Source organism: Bombina bombina, chromosome 1, assembly GCF_027579735.1.
Source record: "Bombina bombina isolate aBomBom1 chromosome 1, aBomBom1.pri, whole genome shotgun sequence".
Lineage (NCBI taxonomy): Eukaryota > Metazoa > Chordata > Amphibia > Anura > Bombinatoridae > Bombina > Bombina bombina.
In genome coordinates, this window is record NC_069499.1 from 1075052966 (window position 1) to 1075071431 (window position 18466).

At 41.9% G+C, this 18466-nt stretch overlaps 1 protein-coding gene across 1 annotated transcript in view; it reads left to right on the forward strand.

Moving 5' to 3' along the window:
* The window catches only part of PTPN1 (protein tyrosine phosphatase non-receptor type 1), a 434232-nt gene that overhangs the window by 212050 nt on the left and 203716 nt on the right, over positions 1 to 18466 (forward strand). The window contains exon 4 of the mRNA XM_053717090.1: positions 11453 to 11551. Coding sequence (XP_053573065.1) covers positions 11453 to 11551 — 99 coding nt within the window. The remainder of the gene's footprint in view (positions 1 to 11452; positions 11552 to 18466) is intronic.

The window sequence follows — 18466 nt, forward strand, 5'->3', positions numbered from 1 at the left end:
TTCCTTCAAGAAGGATTGGAAAAAGGATTATCGGCAAGTTCCCTGAAGGGACAGATTTCTGCCTTGTCGGTGTTACTTCACAAAAAGCTGGCAGCTGTGCCAGATGTTCAAGCCTTTGTTCAGGCTCTGGTTAGAATCAAGCCTGTTTACAAACCTTTGACTCCTCCTTGGAGTCTCAATTTAGTTCTTTCAGTTCTTCAGGGGGTTCCGTTTGAACCCTTACATTCCGTTGATATTAAGTTATTATCTTGGAAAGTTTTGTTTTTAGTTGCAATTTCTTCTGCTAGAAGAGTTTCAGAATTATCTGCTCTGCAGTGTTCCCCTCCTTATCTGGTGTTCCATGCAGATAAGGTGGTTTTACGTACTAAACCTGGTTTTCTTCCAAAAGTTGTTTCTAACAAAAACATTAACCAGGAGATTATCGTACCTTCTCTGTGTCCGAAACCTGTTTCAAAGAAGGAACGTTTGTTGCACAATTTGGATGTTGTTCGCGCTCTAAAATTCTATTTAGATGCTACAAAGGATTTTAGACAAACATCTTCCTTGTTTGTTGTTTATTCAGGTAAAAGGAGAGGTCAAAAAGCAACTTCTACCTCTCTCTCTTTTTGGATTAAAAGCATCATCAGATTGGCTTACGAGACTGCCGGACGGCAGCCTCCCGAAAGAATCACAGCTCATTCCACTAGGGCTGTGGCTTCCACATGGGCCTTCAAGAACGAGGCTTCTGTTGATCAGATATGTAGGGCAGCGACTTGGTCTTCACTGCACACTTTTACCAAATTTTACAAGTTTGATACTTTTGCTTCTTCTGAGGCTATTTTTGGGAGAAAGGTTTTGCAAGCCGTGGTGCCTTCCATTTAGGTGACCTGATTTGCGCCCTCCCTTCATCTGTGTCCTAAAGCTTTGGTATTGGTTCCCACAAGTAAGGATGACGCCGTGGACCGGACACACCTATGTTGGAGAAAACAGAATTTATGTTTACCTGATAAATTTCTTTCTCCAACGGTGTGTCCGGTCCACGGCCCGCCCTGGTTTTTTAATCAGGTCTGATAATTTATTTTCTTTAACTACAGTCACCACGGTACCATATGGTTTCTCCTATGCAAATATTCCTCCTTAACGTCGGTCGAATGACTGGGGTAGGCGGAGCCTAGGAGGGATCATGTGACCAGCTTTGCTGGGCTCTTTGCCATTTCCTGTTGGGGAAGAGAATATCCCACAAGTAAGGATGACGCCGTGGACCGGACACACCGTTGGAGAAAGAAATTTATCAGGTAAACATAAATTCTGTTTTTCTTCCCTACAGGAAGTGGCAAAGAGAGCACACAGCAGAGCTGTCCATATAGCTCACCCTCTAGCTCCACCCCCCAGTCATTCTCTTTGCCGGCTCTAAGCACTAGGGTCTCTCTACGGGAGGGTAAAGTGAATGTGGTGTTAGATTTGTAGTTTTATTATCTTCAATCAAAAGTTTGTTATTTTTAAATGGTACCGGTTTGTACTATTTACTCTCTAGCAGGAAAGTGATGAATATTTCTGCTGAGAGGAAAATGATTTTAGCATGTTGTAACTAAAATCCACTGCTGTTCCCACACAGGACTGAGGAGTACCAGAAAACTTCAGTTGGGGGGAACAGTTTGCAGGCTTGACTGCAATGAGGTATGTTCAGTCATTTATTTCTAGACAAGACTGTGATAATGCTAGAAGACTGACAAGATCCCCATGTGGGGAGGGTAAGCTATGTTCTGAGACTTAGTATAGAATTGAATGCTTACATGACAGGGCTAATTAGGCTGGTTGACACTAATTCAGGGCAATCGATTATTTATTTAAGAAATACTCGTTGGAGACACTTTTTTAAACACTTTGGAGTGTTTTTCTGGGGTTATTATCCACATGGCAAAAATTTAATCACTTAGAAGTGATTTTTGTAGGCCTTACAACTCCGGAATGGAGTGGGAGGGGCCTAATTTCGCGCCTCAGATGCGCAGTTAGAATTGAAAGACAGTTCATGCTGCTTCACATGGAGGGTCCAGCTGCTGATTGAGGGCCTCAAAGAAGCTTTTTTCCCCCAAATCTGATCCCTAAGGGCAGATGCAGTAAGCTGTGGCAAGGTGCTGTAGTTATTTAACCGGTTGCTGGCTGTTTGGGCATTAAGGGGTTAATCGTTCTGAAACTTGCTGTGCAATCATATTAAAGCCTTAGGTACATACTGTGAAAATTTCAAAAGGATTGGTGCATTTTTCACTGTTTTGTAAAATTGTGTGTTCTTTTTATTTCATAAAGGCACAGTAACGTGTTTTTTTTTCAAATTGTGTTTTCTATTTGATTAAAGTGATTCTAATCCTGTTGGTTTATAATACTAGTCTGTTTAACATGTCTGTCACCAAGGAAAATCCTTGTTCAATATGTTTAGAAGCCATGGTGGAACCCCCTCTCAGAATGTGTCCCACTTGCACTAATATGTCTATACACTTTAAGGATCATATTATTGATCTTAAAGATATGGCCCTAGAGGATTTTCAGACTGAAGGTAACAAGAAAAGTCTGTCCACCTCTCCCCATGTGTCACAACCAGTTACGCCCGCTCAGGCGCTGCCTAGTACCTCTAGTGCATCTGCTCCTTTTACATTACAACAAATAGCGGCAGTCATGGATAATTCCCTTTCAGTTTTCTTATCTAAACTGCCTGTGTTGCCTGCAAAGCGTGATAGCTCTGTTTTAAGAACAGATTATTAACATTCTGAAGCTTTGGTAACTTTATCTGATGTACCCTCACAACGTTCTGAAGTGGGGGTGAGGGAATTGATGTCTGAGGGAGAAATTTCTGATTCAGGAAAGGTTTCTCATCAGTCAGATTCAGATACATTGGTTTTTAAATTTAAATTAGAACACCTCCGTGTATTGCTCAGGGAGGTATTAGCTACTCTGGATGATTGCGAACCTTTGGTGGTCCCAGAGAAATTGTGTAAAATGGACAAGTACCTAGAGGTCCCTGTATACACTGATGCGTTTCCGGTCCCTAAGAGGGTTGCGGATATCGTTACTAAGGAGTGGGATAGACCAGGTGTTCCTTTTGTTCCCCCCCTATTTTTAAGAAAATGTTCCCCATAACCGACCCCATGCGGGACTCGTGGCAGACGGTCCCTAAGGTAGAGGGGGCTGTTTCTTCACTTGAAGACAGTTGTGCTTTTAAAGACCCTATGGATAAAAAGTTAGAGGGTTTACTTAAGAAAATTTTTGTTCAACAAGGTTTTCTGCTCCAACCTATTGCCTGCATTATTCCTATAACTACTGCAGCTGCTTTCTGGTTTGAGGCGCTGGAGCACTCGCTCCAGACAGAGACCTCATATGACGAAATTATGGACAGAATTAAGGCTCTAAAGCTAGCTAATTCTTTTATCACAGATGCCTCTTTGCAATTAGTCAAGTTAGCGGCGAAGAATTCAGGTTTCGACATTATGGCGCGCAGAGCGCTTTGGCTCAAGTTCTGGTCAGCCGATGTGTCGTCAAAATCCAAATTACTAAATATTCCTTTCAAGAGAAAGACCCTCTTCGGGCCAGAATTGAAAGAGATTATTTCAGAAATCACCGGGGGAAAGGGCCATGCTCTCCCTCAGGACAAGCCTTTTAAGGCTAAGAACAAAGCTAATTTTCGCTCCTTTCGTAATTTCAGGAGCGGTTCCCCTTCAGCCTCTCCAGCTGCGAAGCCAGAGGATAATGATTCACAGCCCAAGGCAACCTGGAAGCCTTACCAGTGCTGGAACAAGGGTAAACAGGCCAAAAAGCCTGCAGCTGACCCCAAGACGGCATGAAGGGGTAGCCCCCGATCCGGGAACGGATCTAGTAGGGGGCAGACTCTCAATCTTCGCTCAGGCCTGGGCAAGAGACGTCCAAAATCTCTGGGCATTAGAGATTGTTTCCCAGGGATATCTTCTAGAATTCAAGGACTCCCCTCCAAGGGGAAGGGTTCATATTTCTCGCCTGTCCACAGATCAGACAAAGGTAGAAGCGTTCTTACGCCGTGTAGAAGATCTACATATAACGGGAGTGATACACCCGGTTCCAATTGCAGAACAAGGACTGGGTTTTTACTCAAGCCTGTTTTTGGTTCCCAAAACAGAAGGAATTTTCAGACCAATCTTAGATCTAAAATTTCTAAAAAAAAAAAAAAAAAAAAGATGGAGAACATTTGGATATTCTTACTTATGATCCAAGAAGGTCAATATATGACTACCGTGGATCTAAAGGATGTGTAACTTCACATTCCTATCCTCATAGATCATCAGTTTTTCAGATTTGTTCTTCTAGACAAGCTTTACCAGTGTGTGGCTCTTCCTTTAGGGTCGGCCACTGTTTCCAGAATTTTCACAAAGGTGCTAGGGTCCTTTTTAGCGGTTCTAAGACTGCAGGGCATAGCAGTGGCACGTTTCCTAGACTACATCTTAATTCAGCTGTCTTCCAGAGAGCCAAGTCTCACATGGAGATTGTATTGGCTTTTCTGAGGTCTCTCGGATGGAAGGTGAACACCCATAAAGAGTTTTTTTTTCCCCACTGACAGGGGTTCCTTTCCTAGGAACTCTGATAGACTCGGTAGAAATGAAGATATTTCTGACGGAGGTCAGAAGGTTAAGCTTTTAGCTCCATCAGTTCTCTAAACCTCCTCTCTATGACCTGCGTGGACACGCAGGACTTGGTATGCAGACCTTGTGGACATGTCCTCTGTTCCATCATGGATGCTGCTGATGAGGCAGGATCTTCTAATACAGGGTCCGTTAAAGCATCCAAATCTAATTTCTTTACGTCTGTCTGCTTGGAGTTTGAACGCTTAATGCTATCAAAGGCGTGGTTTCTCTGAGTCAGTTATAGATACTCTGATTCAGGCTAGTAAGCCTGTCCCCAGGAAATCTATCATAAGATATGGCGTAAATATCTTGTTGGTGTGAATCCAGGGGTCACTCATGGAGTAAGATTAGGATTCCTGGGACGTTGTCTTTCTTCCAAGAAGGATTGGAGAAAGGATTGTCAGCTTGTCCCTTAAGAAGACAGACATCTACTGTCTATTTTTTTACACAAATGTCAGGCAGAGGTCCCAGACGTACAGGTGTCTAATCAGGCTTTAGGAGAATCTAGCATGTCCATAAGACTGCGGCTCCACCATGGAGTCTAAATCTAGTTCTTTCAGTTCTTCAAGAGGTTCCGTTTGAACTTTTATGTTCCATAGATATTAAGTTGTTATCTTGGAAAAGTTTCTCTTTTTGGTTTTCTTCATGAGGTTATTTTTAATAAGAAGTTTAACCAGGATATTGTTGTTCCTTCTCTGTATATTGACGAAGGAACGTCAGTTAAATAATCTTAAAGTTCTACTTGCAAGCAACTAAGGATTTCAGACAAACATCTTCCTCTTGTGTTGTCTATTCTGGTAAGAGGAGAGGTCAGAAAGCGACGGTTACCTCTCTTTCCTTTTGCCTGAAAAGCATCATCCGTTTGACCTACGTGACTGCTGGCCAGCAGTTTCCTGATTCAATTACTGCTCATTCTTCCAGAGCAGTGGCTTCCACATGAGCTTTTAAAGACAAAGCTTCTGTTAAACAGATTTGTAAGGCAGCGACTTGTTCTTCGCTGCATATTTTTTCCAAATTTTACATATTTGATACTTTTGCTTCCTTGGAGGCTATTTTTGGGAGAAGGGTTTTACGAGCAGTGGTGCCTTCCGTTTTAAGGGGTACCTGCCTTGTTCCCTCCCTTCATCCGTGTCCTAAAGCTTTGGTATTGGTATCCCACAAGTAATGGATAAAGCCGTGGTTTGGATACACCTTGCAAGAGAAAACAGAATTTATGCTTACCTGATAAATTACTTTCTCTTGCGGTGTATCCAGTCCACGGCCCGCCCTGTCATTTAAGTCAGATAATAATTATTTTTTTGTTTAAACTTCAGTCACCACTTCACCCTATGGTTTCTCCTTTTTCTTCCTAACCTTTGGTCGAATGACTGGGGGGTGGAGCTAGAGAGGGAGCTATATGGACAGCTATGCTGTGTGCTCTCTTTGCCACTTCCTGTAGGGAAGGAGAATATCCCAAAAGTAATGGATGAAGCCATGGACTGGATACACCGCAAGAGAAAGTAATTTATCAGGTAAGCATAAATTCTGTTTTTTTGAGCTTTTTTTGGGGGGGGGGAGGGTTTACTTGTCCACATGGCTTTTTCAGAAACTCCTAGGAGTGTTTCTTTAAGGCCCCTCTGACATCGAGTGTGGTGGGAGGGGCCTATTTTCGTGTTGCAGTTGCTTTCCTTCTAAGACATCAAGCTTCTCTAGAGGAGTCCTTCTGTATCTGAGGACCACTAAAGAGGGTTTCTTCCATTCCTGTTCGTCCCTAAGGGCAGGTAGGGGCCACAGCAGAGCTGTGGCGAGGTGTTTAGCGGTTTTGTACCGGTGGTAGACGTTTTTTCAATCCGGTTTGGGGGCCAAAGGGTTACGTCCATTTGCAAGTGGGTGCAATATAACCTTGGTCTCATATACACACTGTAAACATTTCGAAGAGTTTACTACTTTTTTTTCACTGTTTTGCAGTTTAAGTGCTACTTTTTTTCTCTTAAAGGTACAGTACCGGTTTGATGAAATTGCTGTTTTTTTACTTTAATAAAGTGTTTTCCAAGCTTGCTTGTGTCTTTGCTAGTCTGTTAAACACGTCTGACATAGAAGAATCTACATGTTCAATATGTTTAGAAGCCATTGTGGAACCCCCTCTTAGAATGTGTACCACTTGTACTGAACTATCTATAAGTTACAAAGACCATATTGTGGCTTTAAAAAATATATCACCAGAGGATTCTCAGACTGTAAGAAGGGAGATTATGCCATCTAGCTCTGCCCATGGGTCAGAACCTGTAACACCTGCACAAATGACGCCAAATGCATCTAGCACGTCTAATTATTTTACTTTACGAGACATAGCGGCAGTTATGAGTTCTACTTTCACAGAGGTATTGTCTAAACTGCCAGGGTTACAAGGAAAGCGCGACAGCTCTGGGGCTAGAACAAATACAGAGCTTTCTGACGCTTTAATAGATATGTCCGATATGCCCTCACAATGTTCCGAAGTTGGCGCAAGGGATTTGATATCTGAGGGTGATATTTCAGATTCAGGGAAGTTATTACTTCAACCCGACTCTGACATGACAACATTTAAATTTAAGCTTGAACACCTCCGTTTATTGCTTAGGGAGGTCTTAACGACTCGGGATGATTGTGACCCCATTGTGGTACCAGAGAAGTTGTGTAAAATGGAAAAATACTTTGCAGTGCCTGTTTACACTGATGTTTTCCCAGTTCCTAAAAGGTTTTTGGAAATTATAACTAAGGAATGGGATAGGCCAGGTATACCGTTCTCTCCCCCTCCTGTGTTTAAAAAGATGTTCCCCATAGCTGACGCCATGCGGGACTCGTGGCAAACGGTCCCCAAGGTGGAGGGAGCTATTTCTACTTTAGCTAAGCGTACAACTATTCCCATTGAAGACTGTTGTGCTTTCCTAGATCCTATGGATAAAAAATTGGAGGGTCTCCTAAAGAAAATTTTCTTACATCAAGGTTTTCTTCTCCAGCCTCTCGCATGCATTGCTCCAGTTACGGCTGCAGCGCCCTTTTGGTTAGAGTCTCTAGAAGAGGCTCTACAAGTGGAGACTCCGTGGGATGAGATTTTAGACAGGATTAAAGCTCTTAAACTTGCTAATTCCTTTATTTCAGAAGCTGTGTTTCAGTTAACTAAACTTGCGGCAAAAAATTCAGGTTTTGCCATCATGGCGCGTAGGGCGCTATGGCTTAAGTCCTGGTCAGCAGATGTTTCATCAAAGTCTAAGCTTCTTAACATCCCTTCAAAGGAAAGACCCTATTCGGGCCTGATCTGAAGGAGATCATTTCTGATATTACTGGGGGAAAAGGTCACGCCCTTCCCCAGGATAAGTCTAATAATTTAAAGACCAGACAGACTAATTTTTGCTCCTTTCGAAACTTCAGGAGTGACGCGGCTTCCGCTTCCCTTAGTACAAAACAAGAGGGAAATTTCGCCCATTCCAAGCCAGTCTGGAGACCTAACCAGGCTTGGAACAAGGGGAAACAGGCTAAAAAGCCAGCTACTGTCTCTAAGACCGCATGAAGGAGTAGCCCCCGATCCAGGACCGGATCTAGTGGGGGGCAGACTTTCTCTCTTCGCCCAGGCTTGGGTAAGAGATGTTCAGGATCCCTGGGCAGTGGAGATCGTTTCCCAGGGATATCTTCTCGAATTCAAAGGTTCGTCACCAAAGGGGAGATTTAATCTCTCACCACTATCTGCAAACCAGATAAAGAGAGAGGCATTCTTACATTGCGTTCAAGACCTACTGGTTATGGGAGTGATCCACCCAGTTCCAAGGGAGGAACAGGGGCAGGGTTTCTATTCTAACCTATTTATAGTTCCCAAAAAAGAGGGAACTTTCAGACCAATCTTGGATCTCAAGATCCTAAACAAATTCTTTAGGGTCCCATCCTTCAAGATAGAGACAATCCGAACCATTCTTCCTATGATCCAGGAGGGTCAATATATGACTACCGATTCACAGAAATCATTCCGATTCACAGAAATCATCATCAGTTCCTCAGGTTCGCCTTCCTAGACAGGCATTACCAATTTGCGGCTCTTTCCTTCGGGTTAGCCACGGCGCCAAGAATCTTTATGAAGGTTCTAGGGTCCCTACTGGCGGTCCTAAGGCTGCGGGGCATAGCAGTGGCTCCTTACCTAGACGACATCTTGATCCAGGCGTCTACTCTTCAAATTGCCAAGTCCCATACGGACATTGTTCTGGCGTTTCTGAGGTCTCACGGGTGGAAGGTGAACAGAGAAAATAGTTCTCTCTCCCCTCTCACAAAAGTTTCTTTCCTAGGGACTCTGATAGATTCAGTAGAAATGAAATTTTTTCTGACAGAGGTCAGGATATCAAAGCTTCTAACTTCCTGCCGTGCTCTTCATTCCATTTCTCGGCCGTCAGTGGCTCAGTGTATGGAAGTAATCGGCCTAATGGTAGCGGCAATGGACATAGTTCCGTTTGCCCGCCTACATCTCAGACCACTGCAACTTTGCATGCTCAATCAGTGGAATGGGGACTACACAGATTTGTCTCCTCTGCTAAATCTGGATCAAGAGACCAGGGATTCTCTTCTCTGGTGGTTATCTCGGGTCAATCTGTCCAGGGGAATGAGGTTCCGCAGGCCAGAGTGGACTATAGTGACAACAGATGCCAGCCGCCTGGGCTGGGGCGCAGTCTGGAACTCCCTGAAAGCTCAGGGTTCGTGGACTCAGGAGGAGACCCTCCTCCCGATAAACATTCTGGAACTAAGAGCGATATTCAATGCTCTTCAGGCATGGCCTCAACTGGCTGCGGTCAGGTTCATCAGATTTCAGTCTGACAACATCACAACTGTAGCCTATATCAACCATCAGGGGGGAACAAGGAGTCCTGTGGCAATGATGGAGGTTTCCAAGATAATTCTATGGGCAGAGGCTCACTCTTGCCATCTCTCAGCTATCCATATCCCAGGAGTAGAGAACTGGGAGGCGGATTTTCTAAGTTGGCAGACTTTTCATCTGGGGGAATGGGAGCTTCACCCGGAGATATTTGCTCAGCTGATTCATCTGTGGGGCAGACCGGAGCTGGTTCTGATGGCGTCCTGTCAGAATGCCAAGCTTCCTTGTTACGGGTCCAGTTCAAGGGATCCTCGGGCAGCACTAGTAGATGCCCTAGCAGCGCCCTGGTCCTTCAGCCTGGCTTATGTGTTTCCACCGTTTCCTCTTCTCTCGCGTCTGATTGCCAGAATCAATAAGGAGAAAGCTTCAGTGATTTTAATTGCTCCTGCGTGGCCTCGCAGGACTTGGTATGCAGATCTGGTGGACATGTCATCCTGCCCACCATGGCCTCTGCCATTGAGGCAGGACCTTCTAATCCAGGGTCCATTAAAACACTCAAATCTAACTTCTCTACGCCTGACTGCGTGGAGATTGAACGCTTGATCTTATCAAAGCGTGGTTTTTCTGTTGAACAGATTTGCAAGGTGGCAACTTGGTCTTCGCTTCATACTTTTTCTAAATTCTACAAATTTGATACTTTTGCTTCCTCGGAGGCTATTTTTGGGAGAAAGGTCTTACAGGCAGTGGTGCCTTCTGTTTAAGTCCCTGCCTTGTCCCTCCCTTCATCCGTGTCCTAAAGCTTTGGTATTGGCATCCCACAAGTAATGGATGAACCCGTGGACTGGATGCACCTTACAAGAGAAAACAAAATTTATGCTTACCTGATAAATTTCTCTTGTGGTGTATCCAATCCACGGCCCGCCCTGTCACTTTAAGTCAGGCGTTTTTATTTTTTAAAACTACAGTCACCACTGCACCCTATAGTTTCTCCTTTTTCTTACTTGCCTTCGGTCGAATGACTGGAAGTGGGGGTTGGGGGAGGAGCTATATAGACAGCTCTGCTGTGGGTGTCCTCTTTGCAACTTCCTGTTGGGAAGGAGAATATCCCACAAGTAATGGATGAACCCGTGGACTGGATACACCACAAGAGAAATAAATTTATCAGGTAAGCATAAATTTTGTTTTGTATGTATTTCAAAATTAAGTCAGCTGTAGTGTAAACTGAACAGTGTTAGGTTAACCTGTCTCTTTCCAAACACTGATCAATCTTAGTCTGAGAATATAAAATTTTATGCAGATGTAAACATCTTAGATAAAATGTCTCCTTGCATCTGGAAAGTCCTTGCATAAAGGGGCAGTGAACTTGAATGTCATTAAAATATTTATATAAATAAAAAACAAACTTGTATCTTCCAAAAGGGCACCTACCATTTGTGTATTGAGGAGGAAACATTTCTTCATGGCTTTAAATATAGAATTTCTACAGCATTGTCAAATAATCATAAATACACTGCTGTATACTGCTAAAAAAAAAAAAAAGTGTTTTTATTGACCCCTTGCCCCACCATACAACTACTACCACACTGGATTTAAAATCTGAAATTGCACAAAGAAATAAACAGTTACTAAGTAAGTCCTACCTCCTCTGCAAATGAAAGTGATCTGCTGTCTGACTCAGGCTCACACTGTACAAACTTAAGTGCTAAGTCTGTTTCACACTGTGCATAGTGGTTTAGTGCACACTCAGAAATCCTCTCAAATGCTAATGCTTTACTCCTTGTAATAACATTTCCCACGCTCAATAGCTGCTGTAGTACCCTCTGGTGGCTGCCACAATTTTGTAAAAAAAAAAATATATATATTTTTTTTATAATAGTTGTTCTTGCCTCATGGGGGTCCCCTGGCAGGAGTCACCCCCTGATGGTGGCCCTGTATGTAGGTAAATCGAACAATACACTTGTAGACCTGCGTTATTTGTATAACTGTACTATCTATCTATTTTTTTTTTTTATTTCAGGGTCCTTTGCCTGAAACCTGCGGTCATTTTTGGGAAATGGTTTGGGAACAGAGAAGCAGAGGGGTTGTAATGCTCAACAGAGTGATTGAGAAGGGATCAGTAAGTATCTCCAGAGTCTATAACATCCACAAAGCTATACTTTCATACTCAACTGTAATATAATATCAGAAATTGAAAAATTATTTTTAAAACCACAGAGGCATTTCCTTATTTGAACAGTTTGAAGTAAACAATTTTATTTGTCTCTGTAAGATTTCTCTGTTATATTTTATAGAAGTACATTAATAATAGCAGTCATGGTTAGGATTAAAAGGGAGAGGATTAAAGGGACAGGAACCCCCAAAATTGTATTTCATGATTCTGATAGAGCATACCATTTTAAACTACTTTCTAATGTACTTCTATTATCAAATTTACTTCATTCTCTTGTTATCCTTTGCTGAAGGAGCATCATTGCATTACTGGCAACTAGCTGAACACATCTAGTTAGCTAATCACAAGATGACAAATGTATGCAGGCACCAATCAGCAACCAGCTCCCACTAGTGTACGATATGTGCATATTCATTTTTATTTTTTAACAAGGGATACCAAGAGAACAAAGTACATTTGAAAATAAAAATGAATTTAAAAGTGTCTTAAAATGACATGTTATTTCTAAATCATGCAAGTTTAATTTTTGCTTTCTAGCCCTCTATCCCATTAATATAGAATTTATGGGTGATCAGTGTTCATTGAAATTTATATCCGTACTCTACTGCTACTAGTCCCAAGAAAATTCTTGCTAGCCCACTTTTTTAAAATGAAGGTAAAGTTTATGTAATTTGAATATATCTATGTATTCCTTGAGCATAGAATATGCTAATCGCTAACTTTATTTTATAAAAAAATTATATTTGTCTTTTTTTTTTTAACTATATTTTTCCCTACCGTTATGTCCATAACTCCTCCCAACCTCTACATCCGGTTTGTAATGTGCTGTTACGTATAGAGTGATCCCACTCGGCTCTATACGTAACAGCAGGAGTGTGTTCATGATGAGCAATCTAACTGCGCATGCGCGATTCTAAGCGCACCCATCTCCCTTCAACCAACATTAACCGGCCTTAAGCAGCAAAAGTACGCATGCGCGAAACTAGAACGCCCGGTGTAGTCTTTGATGGAGAAATAGACTCTAGCGCTTGCGCAGTATATCAAGTAGGCGGATGACGTCGGGTTACGGCCGCCTAACTGCCAGAAATTCAACTGGTTGCTCTAAAAACGTGACCAGTAATAAAAATAAAAATACAAAACGGGATGATTGTGAAAAATCGGCAAAAAAGGAATTGAAATCGAAAATAAAGGTTTTTGAAGTAATAATGTAAAAAATCATGAATGAAAGTCCCATTCATTTTAAAAAAATAATTGGATTCTGTATCAGTGTCAAGGTAACTTTACCTTCACTTTAACTTCAAATTTTCATGGTATCATACGTAAAATTGTAAGAATTTACGCAAGCATGCTTTTTATTCGTTTTTTTTTTTGCCCCAAATTTGTAAAAAAAACGCACTACTGAGCTAGGTATGGTGAAGATTTGTTATCTTTTGCATTGCACAAGTTTACAGGTATGTATTATATGCTACAATTATTATATACTTATATATATTATACCATATTATTGGTGTACCTATTGCAGGGCATTGCTAAAGACAACTTAAATGACTGTCGAGTCAAATTTAACCTTGAAGGGATATGATGCCCAACAATTTTCTTGCCATGGTTCAGGTAGAGAAAACTATTTTTAACAACTTTCCAATTTGCTTCTTTTATCTAATTTTCTTTAATTCGCTTGGCATCTTTTGTTGAAGAAACAGCAATGCACATGGGTGAGCCAATAAAGTGAGGTATATTTGTGCAGCCACCAATCAGCAGCTCCTGAGCCCTACCTAGGTATGCTTTTCAATAAAGGATACCGAGAACCGAACAAATTAGATAATAAAAGTAGCTTGAAAAGTTGTTTCATGAATCACAAAAGAGAAAATTTTGGTTTTATGTCCCATTTAGTGGACTGAATAGAACATAAAAATTTAAAGGGACAGTCTACACCAGATTTTTGTTGTTTACAAAGATAGATAATCCCTTTATTACCCATTCCCCAGTTTTGCATAACCAACAGTTATATTAATATACTTTTTACCTCTGTAATTACCTTGTATCTAAGCCTCTGCAGACTTCCCCCTAATCTCAGTGTTTTGACAGACATGCAGCTTAGCCAATCAGTGCAGACTCCTAATTAACTCCACGGGAGTGAGCACAATGTTTTCTATATGACACACATGAACTAGTACTGTCTAACTGTGAAAAACGTTCAAAATGCTCTGAGCTAAGAGGCGGTTTTCAACGATTTAGATATCAGTTTGAGCCTACCTAGGTTTAGCTTTTCAAAAATACCACCAAGTGAACAAAGCAAATTTAATGATAAAAGTCAATTGGAAAGTTGTTTAAAATTGCATGAAAAGGCACACAAAGGAGCAGGCACTACTCAGCTGCTATAGAGATAAAAAATACAATTCAGCTGGTATAGAGAGCTTATAAGGATTTTCATTAAATTGTATTTTTTTTATCTCTATACCAGCTGAGTAGTGCCTGCTCCTTAGTGTGCCTTTTCCTGAATTATTGCTGCTGGATCCGCCGCTGCTACGGCACTCCATGTCCTCTAGGAAGCAGATTACTTACATTTTTCTAAGTTGCACGGACCAGTAGTTTGACCGTGTTCCGGATACCTCTCGGCTGTTTAAAATTGCATGCCCTATCTGAATCATAAAAGTTTAATTTTGACTAGACTGACCCTTTAAATAACTTTTCAATTTACTTCTTTTATCATTTTTACTTAGTTCTCTTGGTATCCTTTGTTAGAGAGTAATCCCAGGTAAGCTCAAGAGTGTGCATGTGCCTTTAGCCACCTGGCAGCAGTGTGTACAACAGTTTTTGTAGTAATCTTATACATTGTTGAAAATATTGCTACCGCAGACTACTAAAGAGGTGCATATATGTCTGTTAACCCTGTAGATGTTAAAGCTAATAATACCCCACTTTGCTGAGAATTGGTCTTTAATGCTAGATTTACTGCTGACGTGTAATGTATTGACTACACAATAAACTTCTGAAGAGACCTAGAACAATGACTGAGCACTCTCCTTATTTTGCTGGACTTTCAGTTTGTACACATACTTAGGTTTAACTGATTTATCATTTTTTACTAATTTTTTACTTACATTGTTTCTATCTTCCAAAAAAGAAAATTTATGCTTACCTGATAAATGTATTTCTTTTTTGACACGATGAGTCCACGGATCATCTTAATTACTAATGGGATATTCACCTCCTGGTCAGCAGGAGGAGGCAAAGAGCACCACTGCAGAGCTGTTAAATAGCTCCTCTCTTCCCTCCCACTCCAGTCATTCGACAGAAGTTAGGAAGAGAAAGAAAAAGCCAAGGTGCAGAGGTGTCTGAAGTTTACAATAACCCTTAACCTGTCTATAAGAACAGGGCGGGCCGTGGACTCGTGTCAAAAAATAAATAAATAAATTTATTAGGTAAGCATAAATTTTCTTTTCTTTTTTAAGACACGATGAGTCCACGGATCATCTTAATTACTAATGGGATTCAATACCCAAGCTAGAGTACACAGATGATACGGGAGGGACAAGAAAGGGAACCTAAACGGAAGGCACCACTGCTTGAAGAACCTTTCTCCCAAAAACGGCCTCAGCCGAGGCAAAAATGTCAAATTTGTAAAACTTTGAAAAAGTGTGGAGGACCAAGTTGCAGCTTTGCAAATCTGTTCCACAGAAGTTTCATTTTTGAATGCACATGAGGAAACAACAGCCCTCGTGGAATGAGAAATAACTCTCTCAGAAGGCTGCTGTCCAGCAGTCTCATATGCAAAACGTATGATGCTCTTCAGACAAAAAGAAAAAGAATTAGCTGTAGCTTTCTTTCCCTTGCATTTTCCTGAGAAAAACACAAACAAAGAAGACTGACGAAAGTCCTTAGTCGTCTGCAAGGTAAATCTTTAAAGTACGGACCACGTCCAAATTGTGCAAAAGTCTTTCCTTCTTAGAAGAAGGATTAGGACACAAGGAAGGAACAACAATCTCCTGATTAATGTTCCGGTCAGAAACAACCTTAGGAAGAAATCCTAATTTAGTACGTAAAAACTACCTTATCTGCATGGAAATTAAGATAAGGAGACTCATACTGTAATGCCGAGAGTTCTGACACTCTCCGAGCAGAAGAAATAGCCACAAGAAATAAAACCTTCCAAGATAACTTAATTTCTAAGGAATGCATAGGCTCAAACGGAGCCCCTAGAAGAACATTGAGAACTAAATTAAGACTCCATGGAGGAGTAACTGGTTTGAACACAGGCCTGATCCTGACCAAGGCCTGACAAAAAAAATTGTACATCTGGGACATCCACCAGACGTTTGTGTAACAAAATAAATAAGGCCGATATCTGACCCTTTAGGGAACTTGCCGATAAACCTTTCTCCAAACCTTCTTGGAGAAAATACAAAATCCTAGGAATCCGGACTCTACTCCATGAGTAGCCCTTGGATTCACACCAGTTAAGATATTTACGCCAAATCTTATGGTAAATCCTTCTAGTTACCGGTTTACAAGCCGGAATCATGGTCTCTATGACCGAATCAGAAACCCCCGTTTGGATAAAATTAAGCGTTCAATCTCCAAGCAGTCAGCTTCAGAGAAACTAGATTTGGGTGAAGGAAGGGCCCCTGAATCAGAAGGTCTTTCCGCAACGGAAGTCTCCAAGGTGGTAGAGATGTCATCTCCACCAGATCTGCATACTAAATCCTGTGAGGCCAGGCCGGTGCTATGAGTATCACCGAGACCCTTTCCTGTTTGATTTGAGCAATAACGCAAGGAAGAAGAGCAAACGGAGGAAACAGGTATGCTAGATTGAAGGTCCAAGGGGCCTCCAGATCATCTCTCAGTTCCGCCTGGGGGTCCCTGGATCTCGACCCGTATCTCGAGAGCTTGGTGTTCTGCCGTGTTGCCATGAAATCTAACTCCGGCTGACCCCACTTGAGAATCAAACTGGAGAACACTTCCCACTCCCCCGGATGAAAGGTCTGCCTGCTCAGAAAATCCGCCTCCCAGTTGTTCCAACCCTGGGATGTGGATCTCCGACAGACAGCAAGAATGGGTCTCCGCCCACTGAATTATTCTGGCAACCTCTGTCATCGCCAAGGAACTCCTTGTTCCTCCCTGATGATTGATGTAGGCCACTGACGTTACGTTGTCTGACTCAAACCTGATAAACTGAACCAAGGCCAATTGAGGCCAGGCCAGAAGAGCATTGTAGATCGCTCTTAGTTCCAGAATGTTTATGGGCAAAACGGACTCTGTGTCCATGATCCTTGAGCCTTTAGGGAGCCCCAGACTGCTCCCCACCCTAGGAGGCTGGTATCTGTCGTCACAATCACCCAAGATGGTCTGCGGAAGCATGTTCCCTAGGAGAGATGAACCAGAGATAACCACCGTTGAAGAGAGACCCTTGTCTCCTGCTCCAGTAGAAGCCTAGGGGACAAGTCCGAATAATCTCCGTTCCATTGTCTCAGCATGTTCAACTGCAGAGCCCTGAGATGAAAGCGAGCAAACGGAATGATGTCCACAGCTGCCACCATCAGCCCGATTAACTCCATGCACTGAGTCACTGAAGAGCTAGACAAGTATCGATAATCTTTGATTTCTTTCATGTAATTAACAAGAGTCCATGAGCTAGTGACGTATGGGATATACATTCCTACCAGGAGGGGCAAAGTTTCCCAAACCTTAAAATGCCTATAAATACACCCCTCACCACACCCACAAATCAGTTTTACAAACTTTGCCTCCAAGGGAGGTGGTGAAGTAAGTTTGTGCTAGATTCTACGTTGATATGCGCTCCGCAGCAAGTTGGAGCCCGGTTTTCCTCTCAGCGTGCAGTGAATGTCAGAGGGATGTGAGGAGAGTATTGCCTATTGAATGCAGTGATCTCCTTCTACGGGGTCTATTTCATAAGGTTCTCTGTTATCGGTCGTAGAGATTCATCTCTTACCTCCCTTTTCAGATCGACGATATACTCTTATATTTACCATTTCCTCTACTGATTCTCGTTTCAGTACTGGTTTGGCTTTCTACAAACATGTAGATGAGTGTCCTGGGGTAAGTAAGTCTTATTTTCTGTGACACTCTAAGCTATGGTTGGGCACTTTATTTATAAAGTTCTAAATATATGTATTCAAACATTTATTTGCCTTGACTCAGAATGTTCAACTTTCCTTATTTCCAGACAGTCAGTTTCATATTTGGGATTATGCTTTAATTATCATATTTTTCTTACCTCAAAAATTTGACTTTTTTCCCTGTGGGCTGTTAGGCTCGCGGGGGCTGAAAATGCTTCATTTTATTGCGTCATTCTTGGCGCGGACTTTTTTGGCGCAAAAATTCATTTCCGTTTCCGGCGTCATACGTGTCGCTGGAAGTTGCGTCATTTTTTTGACGTTATTTTGCGCCAAAAATGTCGGCGTTCCGGATGTGGCGTCATTTTTGGCGCCAAAAGCATTTAGGCGCCAAATAATGTGGGCGTCTTATTTGGCGCCAAAAAAATATGGGCGTCGCTTTTGTCTCCACATTATTTCAGTCTCATTTTTCATTTGCTTCTGGTTGCTAGAAGCTTGATGTTTGGCATTTTTTTCCCATTCCTGAAACTGTCTTATAAGGAATTTGATCTATTTTGCTTTATATGTTGTTTTTTCTCTTACATATTGCAAGATGTCTCACGTTGCATCTGAGCCAGAAGATACTACAGGAAAACCTCTGCCTGCTGGATCTACCAAAGCTAAGTGTATCTGCTGTAAACTTTTGGTAGCTATTCCTCCAGCTGTTGTTTGTATTAAATGTCATGACAAACTTGTTAATGCAGATAATATTTCCTTTAGTGATGTACCATTGCCTGTTGCAGTTCCC